We start from the raw sequence: 16,028 nt of genomic DNA on the forward strand, positions 1-16,028 counted from the left end.
ACATACAGAAAATATGTAAACACTATTGCCGCAGAGAATTACAGGCTCGCAATGGGCACGATTTTAACCAACGTTTTAGAATGAAGGATTGAACACAGATGAGATAACACACTACTATTTTTTACGCTTGTGGGAACTGCGCCGCGCAATAACAGCAAAAGAAAAAGAAAAAACCTGCAGGCTATAGCAACTCGCTCGACTTCGGTTATGCTGTCATAGTATGAAGATAAGGTAAAGGCATCGTCTGTATCTTCGTGTATCTGTAGAGGCAGCATACCAATCTTTGAAATACGGACTGAGGAGGTCTCAGGCAAGCATATGTGTGCGTGCTTCAACATATTGGAATGGTTGGGCCCACAATCTTGGAAGATTACTTTCTAGGATACTACAAGTTTCGCAGCGCCGTACAGGTTTACGGGTGACAGCGATTCTAACACGATGATAAGACATTATGACTGGCACTGTACCAGGAAAGTCCTTGCTAGCGCTATTCAAGCGACATCTTACGCACTATAAAGCATCCCGGAGAGTGGCGATGTTTGAATACGACACAGTCAACACAGCTCGTTCGGCCGCTATTTACATAAGCCACTCATTAATTGCCAACTGCAATATTTCCGAGTTTTAGAGAGTCCCTGTTGAGGTCGTATAATCAGTCTGTGACTGCAAATTATTCGGAGGCTTAGCCGTGCACAGTCTCCTTCTTTTTCTCTTTAGCAGCATGTTCGCATGATTCTAGCAGTATGCTTGTTCAATAATGTTCCTGGTTCTCACATTTCCCTTATCTTACTTGCAGCCAGGTGGAAAGCGACAAAGGGGTCCTTCTGTATACTGTAAGAAGTTTGAATTATAGAGAGACCGATATAACGCACGACTTCATTTCACTAAATACTATTCTTTTCTTATGGCACATTCAAGTATAACTCATCTCGGTGAGAACATAGGCGTGACAAGTGATGAAGTACTGCAATAAAAGAATATGAATCGTTACATTGCTCAAGTCAAAGATTCTTTTCCAGACCCTGTGCTCTACTCTGTCGGGTCATGTTGGTAGCATTGTCGATGGCGCGTGCCGTCTTCTCCCAGTGAACCACATGTTTGAGGAACTCGTGCCCGCAGCTAGTATTGTGACTCTTGCTAAGTCGATCCTTGAAAACGTCGATGAAGGTGTCCACGAGGCTTTCGCCAAGCACGTACTGAAATGAAGAGCAAACGCAGTGAATCCTTGATAAAATGAAGTGTCATTCGGAGTGAAATTTCGTTCTTACATCGAAAACTTGCCATCAAAATACAAAAAGCACACTCTTGCCATCACGTGCACAGACCAGAGCTTCCCACAGACATCTTGGAAAATATAATCAGAGTATGTTTGGGTGATATTTTCAATGCAGCCAGCTTTTCCTTTTTGTCAAGGCAGCCGTAATATGAAAAGAGGGCAAATTCTAAAATGGCTCAAGTATATGACTAGTTAAGTAAACCTGCAATCTCGAGTCAAAGCCTTCCAACAAATCGAGAGAAAAGGCAAGCCAAAATATCGAGAGATATGACAAGCAAGAAATTATTTGTATAGCCGACACGGGGTAGTGACGGCTGTGCCTGAAGGTTGCCCCTCACATCCTTATCGCATACTTTGCAGCCCCAATCAACACGGAAAGTGCTGCGCCGCCTTCAAGGTTTCGTGCCTGCAGTGACGTCATTAAGTGTATTCATCTTGGTTGTGCTGGTTGCGCTCCTGCAGTGAATCTGATCCAGCTCACACGGTTCGTGAGGGCGGTGGCAGAAGGACATCACATTGCATCATAATTCCACTCTCTAGGTTTGGGGTTGCCTGCGATTAGCTGGCAGCATCGCACTATCCAGCGCGGTTTACTGCATGAATAAATGTTCTTTTGAACTTTTCATCCTACCCGATTCAGCAAGGAAAATGCTCTACCGTGTTCGAGGTTTCTTGCCTGCACTGAGGTGACGAATTATATTCAGCTGGCTGTGCTGATCCAGTTGATCCAGATCACATGGGTGGCGACGGCGGTGGCAGAAGGAAGGCCCCGTACACATTATTCCACTCTTTGCAGGTTGGAAAACTCATGTTCATTCCCGAATAGTTATTTTTTCCAACATTTTTGCCGCCGTCGCCACCATCGCCGTCCTGTTGCTTGGTAAGCGATATTTATGATGTCAAGTGCTTTGGCGTTCGGTGCTGTTTTCACTATGTATACACCTGGTGCGGCCATGAAGAGACAGCGCCATTCCTTCAACAATTCCTCCGCCACAGATGAACGGTTCATAAAATACTCGCAATGTAGGTACGGTTATCATCTCGGCGACTGTTGGGGATGCAATGAAGCAACACATAAAAGCAAAGGCGAAAGTCGGCGCAAGTCACGGCTATGCAAAAGTAAGGGAACCACCTATGCTGGTTCTCGACGCAAGCATAAGACGCTCATTCATTGCCAACTGCAATATTTCCGAGTTTAGAGAGTCCCTGTTGAGGTCATATAATCAGTCTGTGACTGCGAATTATTCAGAGGCTTAGCCGTGCACAGTCTCCTTCTGTTATTCTTTAGCAGCATATGCCACTATCGGCTGCCATATTAAAATACTTGCTGCTTATATCGCATGTACATTCGCTGTTAGAATTCCTTATATTAATAATAATAATAATGTTTATTGCCACTCAAAAAACAAAACAACACAAGCAGGCCGGTCTAAGCCTTAGTTGGCTTGTAGGACCGTGCCAATGAATATGATAGACAAGGCAAAAAGATGTACAAAAATTGATGAGAGATGAATAAAAAAAATTAAAAATTATTGAAAAAAATAAAAGGCAAAAAATTAAAAAGAACAAGATAACATTTGGTTATCCACATATAACAAAAATTGAAGAGGAAGATATTGCGATGCAAAAAAAAAACAATGTACAAGAGGGTAATTTTACTCAAGCTGTTTTACGATGTGTTTGAGCGTTCTTTTTGATGTCGCGTTAAATATCTCTTCTGGTAATTTGTTAAATATGTCAGGCACATAAGCACAGTGTCTGGCCGCGCCATATCTTGTGGCTGAACGCGGAACTACATAACGGAAATGTTTTCTAAGCTCCCTTGCGGCGGCACATTTTCGTTTGAAAGCGGAATTCCAGAAATGTTTGACGACAACTGTTTCTATAAGTAATGAACGGAAGTTTGGTAGCCCAAGTTCCCGGAAGATGTTTGCAGATGTTACTATTGGGGAATTGTACGCAACGTTTTTAAGAATGTTTTTTATAATCCGGTCAACCCTGCATCTCCAGCGATCCGAACAAAAGCCAAAGACTATAATGCCGTACCTTTCATTTCATTTCATTTATTTTACCCTCAAGGTACATAGTACATTATAGAGGGGAGGGGCTAAGGGAATACAAAGTAAACATCGGTAAAAGTAACTCAAACAAAAAAAAATAATTATAACAGCAGTAATAATTGCTAATTTTGAGTTAACATCCGATGATAATAAACAGAGGTACAAAAGATACAAATACAAATGTGATGTACACAATGGTAAAGAGATTCAAAAAAACATAATATGTACAGTAGATTTACAAAATGCACTGTTAACTTTTTGATCATGATGTGCTGATGAAAACTGATGAAAACGCTGCAATAGAGAACGGTACATACACATAGGCAAGACAAATGCTAAGTATATTACAAAAGTTCGTTTTCAAGTGCGTTTCTAAACATAAGTGGATTAATTATACCTGTTAATGAAGGGGATAAGTTGTTCCAGTCTTTGCTAGTCATTGGTAAGAATGAATTTGCGCCCATGATAGTATTGAAATGAGATATGCTAACCTTCTGATTATGATCACGACGAGAAGAAATGAAAGGTGCTGGCCTGATCCAAAGAGTGTGTAAAAAGGTGTTATGATAATAGATTTTGTGAAAAAGACAAATGCGCGAGTGTTTTCGGCGGTCGGATAAGAGAGGAAGGTTTAATAAACATTTCATGTGTGTTACGCTTGCTGTCCGATTGAAGTTATTTAAAATGAAACGGGCTGAACGGTTTTGTATAGCTTCCAGCGTATGTATTAGTGTTGAATTCCAGGGATCCCATATTGATGAAGCATACTCAAGTTGCGAGCGAACGTAAGTGGTGTATAGTAATTGTTTTAATGATGATGGCGCACGAGAAAAATTTCGGCGTAGGTACCCTAAAGTGCGGTTAGCTTTGGACACTGTGATATCAATATGCGATTTCCAAGATAAATTGTTAGTTATGGTTACTCCTAAATAACGATACGAGGTGACACATTCAAGTGATATATTAGTGAGAGAATAATTTGGAGAACTAGAGTTAGTACGAGAAACCCTCATAGTTTTGCACTTCTTAATGTTAAGTTGCATTTTCCACGTGCTGCACCAATCAGTTATATTATTTAGGTCGGTTTGTAGGGCTGTTACATCGCAGTTATTGGAAATTTTGCGGTATATCACACAATCGTCTGCAAATAAACATATTTTTGATGAAATATTAATAGGTAAGTCATTAATGTATATATGAAACAAAAGTGGGCCCAGGACAGATCCTTGAGGGACGCCTGAGCCGACAGGGGCTAGAGAGGAAGTACATTCATTAGCAGAAACAAACTGAACACGCGATGTAAGGAAGCTACAGATCCACCTAAGTAGTGTAGGGTCAATGTTTAAAATGCTTAGTTTGTGTAAGAGTAGAGCATGACACACCTTGTCAAATGCCTTAGCGAAGTCCAAAAAAATACAGTCCGTCGTGAAGCCTGCGTCAAGGTTAGAGTGTAAATCGTTTGTAAATGTGAGAAGCTGTGTTTCGCAAGAGAAGTTTTTTCTAAACCCGTGCTGGTGAGGAGTAAAGAAATTATTATCGTCAAGGATGTTAATGAGATGCGTGTAGATTACATGTTCCATAATTTTACAAGGTACTGAGGTAAGAGAAATTGGTCTATAATTAAAGGGATTATGAGTGTCACCTGATTTGTGTATGGGAATGATTTTTCCTGTTTTCCAATCAAGCGGAAGCATGCCAGAGTTATATGATTGCGAGAATAGATATTGCAATATGATAGATGAATATTCAACTGTGCTAATTAAGAATTTGGTGGTGATTTCATCGACACCGCAGGAGGAAGTAATTTTCAAATTTTCGATTATTTTTTTAATTCCTGTTGCATCAAATATAATAGGGTCCATAAGAGGAAAGTTGCAGCCCTGTAAGACGGGACATTCGTTGTTAGGTGCGGGAGAGGAAAATGATTGCACAAACGCGCTGTTCAAGACGTCTGCGCAAAGATAGCCGGGAACCTGACTACCAGACTGTGTTAATGCAATCTTATTTCCACGTTTACATTTTACTACGCTCCAAAAGCGCTTTGGATTTGTTTTTAGTAGTAATGGCAGGGTTTTGCTAAAAAATGTGTGCTTAGTATTTTTAGCAGTGATTGAGTAGTTGGAGGCAGCGTTTTTATATGCAAGCCAATGTGCAGGCTTTTTCGTCCGTTTAGCAGTGCGAAAAAGGCGTCTTTTCCTATTTGAGAGCATATTAAGAAATCTGTTATACCAGGGGGCTTGATTATGAGAATAAACGCGCTGGAGTGGAACATGCTGATGGATTAATTCTAAAATTTTAGTCTTGAACATACACCAATTTCTTTCAACTGATCGTTCAAAAAACTGCGGTAAGAAGTCGTCAAGAAATGAACATAGGCTTGAGTTTATGGCAGAAAAATTGGCTCTTTTGAAGTTTCTAATTGTCTTTAGTTGTTTGCATTGATACTGCTGGGGGAATGTAAGCGTGAAGTGCAAAATGTCATGATCACTCAGACCAGGTAAGTGAGTTATCGATGAGACGTTGTCGGGAGAAGTTGTGAGCACGAGATCAAGTAGTGAGGTTGAGTGCCGAGTTATTCGCGTTGGTGAGGTGACCATTTGTGAAAAATCGAAGTCAGAACAAAGTGTAATGAACTCATTACATTCAGTAGATGAGGGTTCAGAAAACGGACTGATGGGTGACCATACGATGTTTGGAAAATTAAAATCGCCCATTAGATATATTGGCACTCCAGGATAGCGTATTGTTATTTGGTTCAAGTTGTCATACAGGTCATTGCAAAAGGACAAAGGACTTGAGGGTGATCGGTAACAAACCCCTATTAGTAGCTTTTTAAATTTTATTGTAAGGCAGCACCAGATGATTTCTAAATCTGAAACAACCGGCACACAAAAGCCCTCAAATCGGTCACCGATTGCAAGAAGCACACCACCGCCTACTTTACCGGTGCGATCGCTCCGAAAAACTGCGTATTTATTTCTGCAAAAAAACAACTCAGAGTTGGCTACCCTAGATGACAGCCAGGTTTCAGTTAACGCAATGATGTCAGCGTCAGAGTCATCAATAATGGCACACAGTTCGTCCCTCTTTGGCAGAAGACTACGCATGTTCGAGAAAAACACCGAGCAAGAACACAGCTGAGAACCACCTCCCCGTTCGTTCCCCTATATTTCTTTTAAAGGGAATTCGCGTCCAGAGCGAAGAGTACGAGGGCTGAGGTCGTTCTGTGTGCTATCGAAAGCTTCAATTTCAGTAACAGTATTATGAGCTTCATTGTAAACATACGTTTTTCCACCGATAAGCAATTTATTGTAATGCAACTTGAATGACTTTTTTGTGTTTTTTCCGAATTCGATCAACTTTTTGCGGCAGTGTCTTGTTGCTGGGCAGTAATCTTCGCTTACGGATATTTTTTTTTCATCCTTTAGAACTTGGCGCTTGGAAAGGACTAAGTCCTTACATTTGTATGTTTCAAATTTTACTATTAGTGGTCGTGCTTTCCCTGTGGCAAATCGCCCGATTCTGTGCGCTCTGGCTATGTTGTTACTTGAAATATCAACTTTTAAAGTGTCGGCAAAAATTTTCAGTATTTTTTCTTCCGACTTGGAATAGGTTTCATCAGCGGAATCAGGCACATCGTAGAACAACAAGTTATTCCGGCGAGCCCGGTCTTCGGCGTCGTTTAGTCTTGAGTGGAGTGTGCGCGTGTGCTTTTCGACGCGGACTACGGAATCCCGCACGCCGTCGAGATCTGTCTGCTTTTGTTCAATTGCAAAAGTTTGCTGTTCAACTTTTTCTAATCTGGCTTTTATATCCGATATTACCTGACAAACTGACTCCTGCTTTTCCTTTAGGTCTGATATTGACGTAGCCATAGATTTCTGTAGGGTTTCCATTCTTATAGATCGCTCGTCTAGATCCTTAAGCGTTTTCAAAATTTCTTCCACAGCATTCGAAGATTGCGCTTTTTGCGAACCTGTACTGGGACCGGGATTGCTCTCAACGTCACCACATAACAACAAAAGCAAAGAATAAAAAGGATCAACCAAGGCTTTTGGGCATGGAAGCACGACAAGGAACAGGTCATCAGATTTAAAAGAAGCGTGAGGTAGTTTTGGGAACCTACTAACCTGCACAATGAAGAAAAGCGTGCGTAAGCCCATCGTTGTTTTCCTTGTCGTACCACCATGCCCACTGAAAAGCGATGCAGCCGGGCCTGGTTTTATATCCTTCGCCACCGATGCTGTACACGATCTTGCAGCTGCGCAGTCGTGAACATTGTGCACGTGCACGAATGTGCGCATGTGCTGTCTGGCTGTCGGTAGAATGACGGGCGAAAGGTAGGCGAAGTCGTTCTCGCTTTCCAGAAGAGTCGATGCGTTGCCGATGGGCGGACCCTGGTGCTGGAAAGCCGTAGTCGAGCCGCACTGCCGTGCAGGTACCGAAGAACTGAAGAACTGCACAATGAAGAAAAGCGTGCGTAAGCCCATCGTTGTTTTCCTTGTCGTACCACCATGCCCACTGAAAAGCGATGCAGCCGGGCCTGGTTTTATATCCTTCGCCACCGATGCTGTACACGATCTTGCAGCTGCGCAGTCGTGAACATTGTGCACGTGCACGAATGTGCGCATGTGCTGTCTGGCTGTCGGTAGAATGACGGGCGAAAGGTAGGCGAAGTCGTTCTCGCTTTCCAGAAGAGTCGATGCGTTGCCGATGGGCGGACCCTGGTGCTGGAAAGCCGTAGTCGAGCCGCACTGCCGTGCAGGTACCGAAGAACTGAAGAACTGCACAATGAAGAAAAGCGTGCGTAAGCCCATCGTTGTTTTCCTTGTCGTACCACCATGCCCACTCACACTGTAACCTAACACACTGTAACCTAGTACGTGTGCTATAATCTTTTTTACAGACAAAGGTGCAATACTTTTGATATTAAATAACAGCCAGGATACTGACCTCAGTTTGGAACAAATAAGTGATAAGTGATGTTGCCATGATAAATTACTATCGAAATAGATTCCGAGATATTTCACACAATCCACGTATGGAATAGGTGCGCATTTAAAATGAACACAGTCTGACTCATGCAAGTACAGAGGCATGTTAATAACAGTAGTCTTAAGTGGGGAGCGAAAACAAACAAGTTTTGTTTTCTGGGCATTTACAACAATTCCATTATTAGAGAACCAAAGCATTGCCTTGTACACGTCATTTTGCCACATTTCAGTGAATGTTTTATAAGAAAGGTGTTTCGCTAATAATACAGTGTCGCCAGCATACTGGAATACTGAACATTTCGAAATTGCCAAAGGGAAGTCGTTAACAAAGATATTAAACAACAATGGCGACAAAATGGACCCCTGAGGAACTCCAGCTTTTACCGACAGCTTAGAACTAAATATGCCCTTATCATCGGTAGAGACCACCTGAAATCTGTTGCTCAAATAATTTTTGAGAACTTTGTAAAAAGGCCCACGAAATCCCCCAAAAAATGCAGTTTACATAACAAGATTTGATGATTCATGGTGTCAAACGCTTTCGCTACATCTAAATATAGCGCATATGTGAAAAAATTCTGATCAAATGCCGAAAACAGTTCATCTGAAAATTCATCAAGCAGTGCCACAGTACCACGCCCTAAAACAAAGCCAAACTGTCGATTGGTCAGGATAGAAAATTTGTTAAGAAAAGAAGACATAGTGTTGAAAAGAAATTTTTCTAAGACCTGAGCAATAATCGGCAATATTGAAATTGGCCGATAGTTTTCAATACTATCTTTCTTCCCTGACTTGTGTAGTGGTACAATAACTGCAGTTTTTAAGCATTCTGGAATTTCGTCGCCTTCCAAAAAACCATTCATTATATGCAGGATAATATCTGACAGCGCATTGAAATTCCTTCTGATGGTGTGTAAGGAAATTCCATCATATCCAGTGGGCTTGTTAGGACGGAAACTGAAAATAAATGCCTCCTGATCACCCTTCAAAATTTTCGGAAGAAAAGCCGACGTAGATACGGAATGCCCTAACGGTGAAGTGCTTGTATATGGAGAGAGGGCCCTTTGGGACGCTTTAACAAAGTGCCTGTTGAAAGCATCAGCCACTTCTCGGGGAGGTTGTTGAAAAACACCGAAAATAGAACGGCTATTGGAACTCACTCCTCTGAGATGATTTACCAAAGACCAAGTTTTACTTACAATATTTGAAGATTGGTGGAATTTATAAAAAAAGTAACGGCGTTTGGCGCCACGCAGAAGAGCAACAACTCTATTTCTTGCTGACTTGTATTCTAATCGCAGTCTTTGGTTTCTGGGATTTCTTTTGCAGCGTTTCCATAAGTTGTCTCGATACGAAATAGAAGCAAGAATTTCCTTGTTCATCCAGCAGTGACCCTTCCTTATCTGCTTAGCTATCAGCCGTGCGCAACGCAATTCAAAATTTTTCATTTGCATGCAGAACCTTTCATATACTTTGGCCGAAGAATCTTCTTTGGCTAAGGATGACCAGTCAAACGAAACGATAAGGTTATCAAGCTTGGATTGATTAACAGTAGGGACAAGGCATTTACGCTGCCCAGATCCAGTTTCCACCGATAACGTTCTAGACCCGTCTGGTAGAACTAGACGACATGTAACGAAATAGTGGTCCGCCATGCGTTGTAGAATAGTATATGACCTAAATGAACAGCAGGGAGCTCTGACCGCTATGTGATCTAAATAAGATTGCACTAGGCTATTATTAACTAATTCTGCTCTAGTAGGAGCTGCAATTGTACATTCCGGACCATAAGCGGACAACGTAGATAAATAATCACAAACAGTGACTTTTCCAGGACACAAAATATTGATATTCAAGCCTCCGATCAAGCAAAATTGGTCAACTGAGCTCCACTGCCGCAGAGCTTCTTCAAGCTCAACAATAAAACGAGAAAGGCTGCATGAGGGTGGTCGATAAATCGATAAGATATGGACAGACAATGACCTTTTACAAACTTTGACCATCATAGATTCGGCATGTACAAAAGATGCAGCAATAGAAGAAACTTCACAGTTGTCGTTTACACAGAGAGCAATACCCCCACCACGACGCCCGCTTCGTGTGACAAAATGTGCGGAAAAGCCCTGCAATGTAAACGCATCAAGGCAAGCTTGGGAAACATTGATTTCTGTAATCACAAATGCGTGTACAAAGCTAGCTGCCGATTCGGCCTGAAATTTAAATTCGTCCCAGTATTTAGGCACAATTCGAATATTAACGCTCATAATGGGAAAATCTTCATCAGAGCTGCACAGAAATTCTGTTTCAAATGAACTGAAGTCTGGTAGTTCACTGAAAGAAAAAGGCATGTTGGCTAAGGAATGTTTTCCAGGTCTGCTTGCTTACCAATTCGAACAAGAGACGCTGTTTCATTCTTTTTCACGAAGATCTTGCCTCCCTTCGTCCATCAAAACTGATAACCCTCCTCTTTTGCCTTCGTTCTCGCTTTCCAGAAGAGATTCCGGTTAACTTTGGTCAAGTTATCATTGAAGTAGATCTTTGGAAAAGATGCACTTTCACGTAGTTTCTTCAGCTTTCCCCGCGCTTCAAGCCATTTTTCCTTCCAAATTACAGATTTAAAGCGCACCAAGACCACAGGTGTACCACTGATTTTGACTTTTAAGCGGTGTACGGCTGCAATATCGTCAGATGAAAACCCCAAGAGGTCCAGATTTGCTGCCATTTGCGTGATTGTTTGTGTTGGGCTTTCATTACTTTTCACTGGCACACCGTGGATCTCAAGATTCTTTAGTCTGCTGTGCTGCTCACTTTCCTTTTGCTTTTTTTCTAGCTTTTGTATTACTGCTGCCAGAGTTACCACCGTTGTTTTCAGAGCTTCCAGTTTAGCGCAATCAGACATTTGACGTTCCTGAATGTCCTGTTGTTGTTTCCAAACAGAATCATACTTCTCCGTAAAAACGACACCGATCCTTCGAGTTCCTTAACTGCTTTCGATATAGCCGTGAACTCTTCCTGCAGCAGTAGGAGAGAATCAACCTTCTTATGCAGATTCGGCAATGATTGCAAACTTTTTCTGATTTCTCTTAGCTCATCCAGCAGTGATGACTCCGAACCAATGTTATCCTCCAGTTCAGCCTCTGTGCCGCTGTTCAGTTTCTTGTTACTTCTGCACGTTTTACAGACCCACGCATCTCTCTTAGCATTTCCCATAGTAGTGAAACCGTTAGCTGCTATTCCAGAACATGACTGTCCTAGATGACACGAATATTTGCATTGAGCACACGCCATTATTTTTACATCAGTACGCAGAGCCTTTTGACAGGAAATGCAGCTGTCGTCTTTTCCCATTGTTCACAGCAAGCTAGTTAGATATTATAAACATGCTAATATACTACAGCCTGGAAACTAATGAACAAAACAGGCGTTAGAAGGGGAAAACTGTTCATTGAAGGAATTCTTGTCGAAACCTACACAGCTAGTATCGCTCACCAGGCGAAGCGCAGCAATCGTTAGTGGCGCGTCCTAACTGTCACGGGAACTGGCAGCTTGTGTTGCTTCGCAGAGGGCAGCCCAAGGCGACCACAATGACGAGCAGGGAGGTGAGGCAGGCACTTTTACGTTGAGGGCAGCAAGCAGCGACGCATGCGCCCCAGCGTTGCACGGGGTAGCGCTGCAGTAGTCTTGCGGAAAAAAAAAGAAGGAGCCGTGCGCGTGCCTACTGTTTGTCGAGGACAGGACGTCGTCCACGTCCCGCAGCAACCGTCGTTGTAGCTGCCAGCTTGTTGCCTCGTAGAGGGCAGCCCAACTATGACGAGCACGGAGGTGAGGCAGGCACTTTTACGTTGAGGGCAGCAAGCAGCGACGCATGCGCCCCAGCGTTGCCCGGGGTAGCGCTGCAGTAGTCTTGCGGAAAAAAAAAGAAGGAGCCGTGCGCGTGCCTACTGTTCGTCGAGGAGAGGACGCCGTCCACGTCCCGCAGCAATCGTCGTCGTAGGAGCCAGCTTGTTGCCTCGCAGAGGGCAGCTCAACTATAATAATAATAATAATAATAATAATAATAATAATAATAATAATAATAATAATAATAATAATAATAATAATAATAATAATAATAATAATAATTTAAAATAATCAGCCTGGTTATGGCCATTGCTGGTCAAACGCCTTTCTCATACTTCTCCATCTACCCCGGTCATGTACTAATTGTGCCCATGTTGTCCATGCAAACTTCTTAATTTCACCCGCCCACCTAACTTTCTGCCGCTGACTGTCGCGCTTCCCTTCCTTTCGAATCCAGTCCCTAACCCATAAGGACCATCGGTTATCTTCTCTCATTCTATGTCCTGCTCAAGCCCATTTCTTTTTCTAGATTTCACCTAAGATGTCGTTACCTCGCCTTTCTTCCCTCACCCAATGTGCTATTTTCTTATCCCTTAACGTTACACGCGTCATTCTTCTTTCCGTAGCTTGTTCCGTCGTCCTAAATTTAAGTAGAACCCTTTGCTTAAACCTCTAGGCTTCTGCGCCGTACGTGAGCACTGGTAAGACACAGCTGTCATACACTTTTCTCCTGAGTGATAATGGCAACCTGCTGTTCACGATCTGAGAATGCCTGCCAAAGGCACCCCAGCCCATTCTTATTCTTCGGAATATTTCAGCCTCATGATCCGGTTCCGCGTTAACTACTTGTCCTTAGTAGATGTATTTTCTTACCACTTCCAGTGCCTCGCCACTTATCGTAAACTGCTGTTCATTTCCGAGAGTGTTAAACGTTACTTTAGTTTTCTGCAGAATAATTTTTAGAGCCACCCTTCTGCTTTGACTCTAAAGGTCAGTGAGGATGCATTGCAATTTGTCTCCTGAGTCACTAAGTAAGGCAATACCATTAGCGAATTGCAAGTTACTAAGGCGTTCTCCATTAACTCTTATCACAAACTCTTCCCAATCCAGGTCTCTGAATACCTCCTCTATACACGCTGTGAATACCTTTAGGGAGACCGTATCTCCCTGCCAGACGCATTTCTTTCTTGGGATTTTGTTGCTTTCCTTACGGAGGACTACGGTAGCTGTGGAGCCGCTATAAATATCTTTTAGTATTTTTACATATGGCTCGTCTACACCCTGATTACGTAATGCCACCATGATGGCTGAGGAGGAAGAGGAGAAACATTTATTAAAATAATGAAAGGAAAAGCACGTGTCTTTCTGCTTGTGCGGGAGGCGCCCTTAGTCCAGGGCTCCTGCGGATCTTGCTGTCTGGCCGGCACGCCGCATCAGTTGCTGCTGGTTACGAGGGTCCGAACTAGCCAGCACGGCTTCCCACTGCTCGGGTGTGGGGTTGGGTATTCGCGGGGTCGCCCATGTGGTGTGATATAGGGGGGCATAATCATTACAAAGGGGACATATGTATGAATATAGTGTAGGGTGTATTGCGTGCAGCGTGCTTAAATGGGGGTATGTGTTGGTTTGTAGTGGCCGCCATGTTACGGCGCCTCCACGTGAGAGGGTCTTGTGTGGAGGTGGGTATTGTCGTCTGTTCAATCTGTGCTGTTGTAGTATGGCGTTGTATTCTAAAGGTGCATGCTCCATGGATGCGGCCGTATCCCTCTCTTGTGGCGCCGGGATGCATGAGCTCGTGCTACAGCGTGCACACGCTGATTTCTACGGAGGGACTCGTGTCCTGGAGTCCATGACATTTCGACGTCCGGGAATTGGGAGGTTTGTTTGAGGCGTCGGTGGGCGATTGAAGATATTCTGCCTCTCGCGTAGCTACGGCAAGCTGCCTGGGAGTCAGTAATAATTGTGACGTACTCGTTGGTCAGACAAGAGGTGATAGCCAAGGCGATGGCTGTCTCCTCCGCTACGAGGCACTGGCAGTGCGGACCGTCATCGAGACCACCTCGTGTAGGTTATAGTCGACACCGCTGGCCGTCATGGCTGCTTTTTGGGGGTAGTGTGCGACGTCTGTGTATAGTGTGGTGGGGAGACTGCCATAATTTGTCTGTAGAGTTTTAGCGTGAGCTTGGCGACAATCAGCATGATGTTCCGGGTGCATGCTTCTGGGGATAGGGTCTACCTTGATGTGCTCCCGAAAGTTTGGGGCCAGATGAATTGCTTATTCGTGGCCTCTACCACGCGTGGGGTAGCCTAGGCGCGCTAGGACTGTTCTTCCTGTTGGTGTGAGGGCTAGTCGTTCTCGTTGGCTTGTGAGATGGGCGTCTATAACTTCTCTTATAGTATTATGGACTCCTAGGGCTTCAAGCTTGAGTGTCGCTGTTCCCGGTGGTAGGCCGATCGCTTGCTTGTAGGCTTTCCGATGAAGTACGTGTAATTGATCTATCTCCTTGGGAGTGAGGGGCAAGTACGGGACAGCGTAGGCATTGCGGCTGATTATCAGGGCCTGGACGAGCTGTATTATGTCGTCTTCTTTCAATCCGTACTGTTTGGTGATGATACGGCTGACCATTGGCATGATTTGAAAGGTGGTCTGCTTGAGACGTTGGATGGTGTACGCGCCTCCGCCATCGTGTTGTATGTGGAGTCCGAGAATGCGGACGCGGTTTACTGTGGGTATTTCTTTGTCGTCGAGGGTGAGTGTGATGTGGGGTAGTTCATTGAGTTTTCTTTGTGACTTCTGTCGAACGAGTAATAGTTCTGACTTCGCGGGGGTGCACCGGTGACCACTTGTTTTTGCATATTGCTGGACGACGCCGGTCGCTTGTTGACGGGCATCTTGTTTCGCTCCTTCGGAACCAGTGGTGGTCCAGATAGTGATGTAATCGGCGTATATTGCATGCCTTCTTCGTGGTATTGCGTTGAGTTGGCAGGGTAGTTTCATCATTGCAATATTGAAAAGGGTGGGCGATAGAACAGCACCTTATGGGGTTCCTTTGTTGCGGGTAGGTAACGTCGGGGTTCTGAGTGAGCCAATGCCCATTGTTGCCGTGTGGTTGCATAGAAGGGCGCGTATATAATTATAAGTATTACGACCACAGTTCGGGAGGCTTTGGTTTGTAAGGATGGTATGGTGAGCCACATTGTCGAAAGCGCCTTTGAGATCGAGTGCTAAAATCGCTCCGGGGTTTTGCGGCGAGATGTGTTCAAGGACTTGTTCCTTCAGCTGAAGAAGGATGTCGTGGGTAGAAAGGTGGGGCCGGAATCCGAACATTGTTTCGGGAACGAGCTCGCTGGATTTTAGATAAGGTTGAAGTTGGTTCACAATGACGTGTTCCAGGAGCTTGCCTAGGCATGAAGTCACTGAGATTGGTCTCATATTTTCTAAGCTAGAGAGTTTGCCTGGCTTCGGAATGAGTATGATGTCCGCGTGCTTCCAGTCTGCTGGTAGCGTACCCGCGTCCCAGTGATGATTAAAGAGGTCAGTTAGAGATTGAATGGTGCCATCATCCAGATTGCGCAGGGGTTTGTTATTTAGTTCGTCCTTGCCTGGGGCGGTGTTCCGTGTGAGTGCATGGAGTGCTTGTTGCCCCTCAGTGATAGTAATCGGCTTGTCGAGGTCGTTATTGTCACTCCCGCTGTAGGTTGGAGGTTGCCCTTGTGCGGGTTCTAAATCGCCTATGTACCACGCCCGCAACTCCTCCAGGATTTCGTCATCAGAGCCCGGATGGCTGTGGAGGATACGTTGAATTGTTTGCTGGTTAATTGCCTTGCTATGTGTGTGGTCAAGAAGATGGCGTAGCA

The 16,028-nt window shown here is 44.0% G+C and overlaps 1 protein-coding gene across 2 annotated transcripts in view; it reads right to left on the bottom strand.

Moving 5' to 3' along the window:
- Nucleotides 1–856: 856 nt before the first annotated feature.
- Nucleotides 857–16,028, bottom strand: part of LOC139052959 (glucoside xylosyltransferase 2-like) — a 65,752-nt gene continuing 50,580 nt past the window's right edge. The window contains exon 7 of one of the 2 annotated variants that reach the window (XM_070530106.1): nt 857–1,196. In XM_070530106.1, the coding sequence (XP_070386207.1) occupies nt 1,002–1,196 (195 nt within the window). In that variant the 3' untranslated portion in view covers nt 857–1,001. The remainder of the gene's footprint in view (nt 1,197–16,028) is intronic. The other variant, XM_070530105.1, reaches the window with a different exon arrangement.

Source organism: Dermacentor albipictus, unplaced genomic scaffold, assembly GCF_038994185.2.
Source record: "Dermacentor albipictus isolate Rhodes 1998 colony unplaced genomic scaffold, USDA_Dalb.pri_finalv2 scaffold_47, whole genome shotgun sequence".
Taxonomy (NCBI): Eukaryota; Metazoa; Arthropoda; class Arachnida; order Ixodida; family Ixodidae; genus Dermacentor; species Dermacentor albipictus.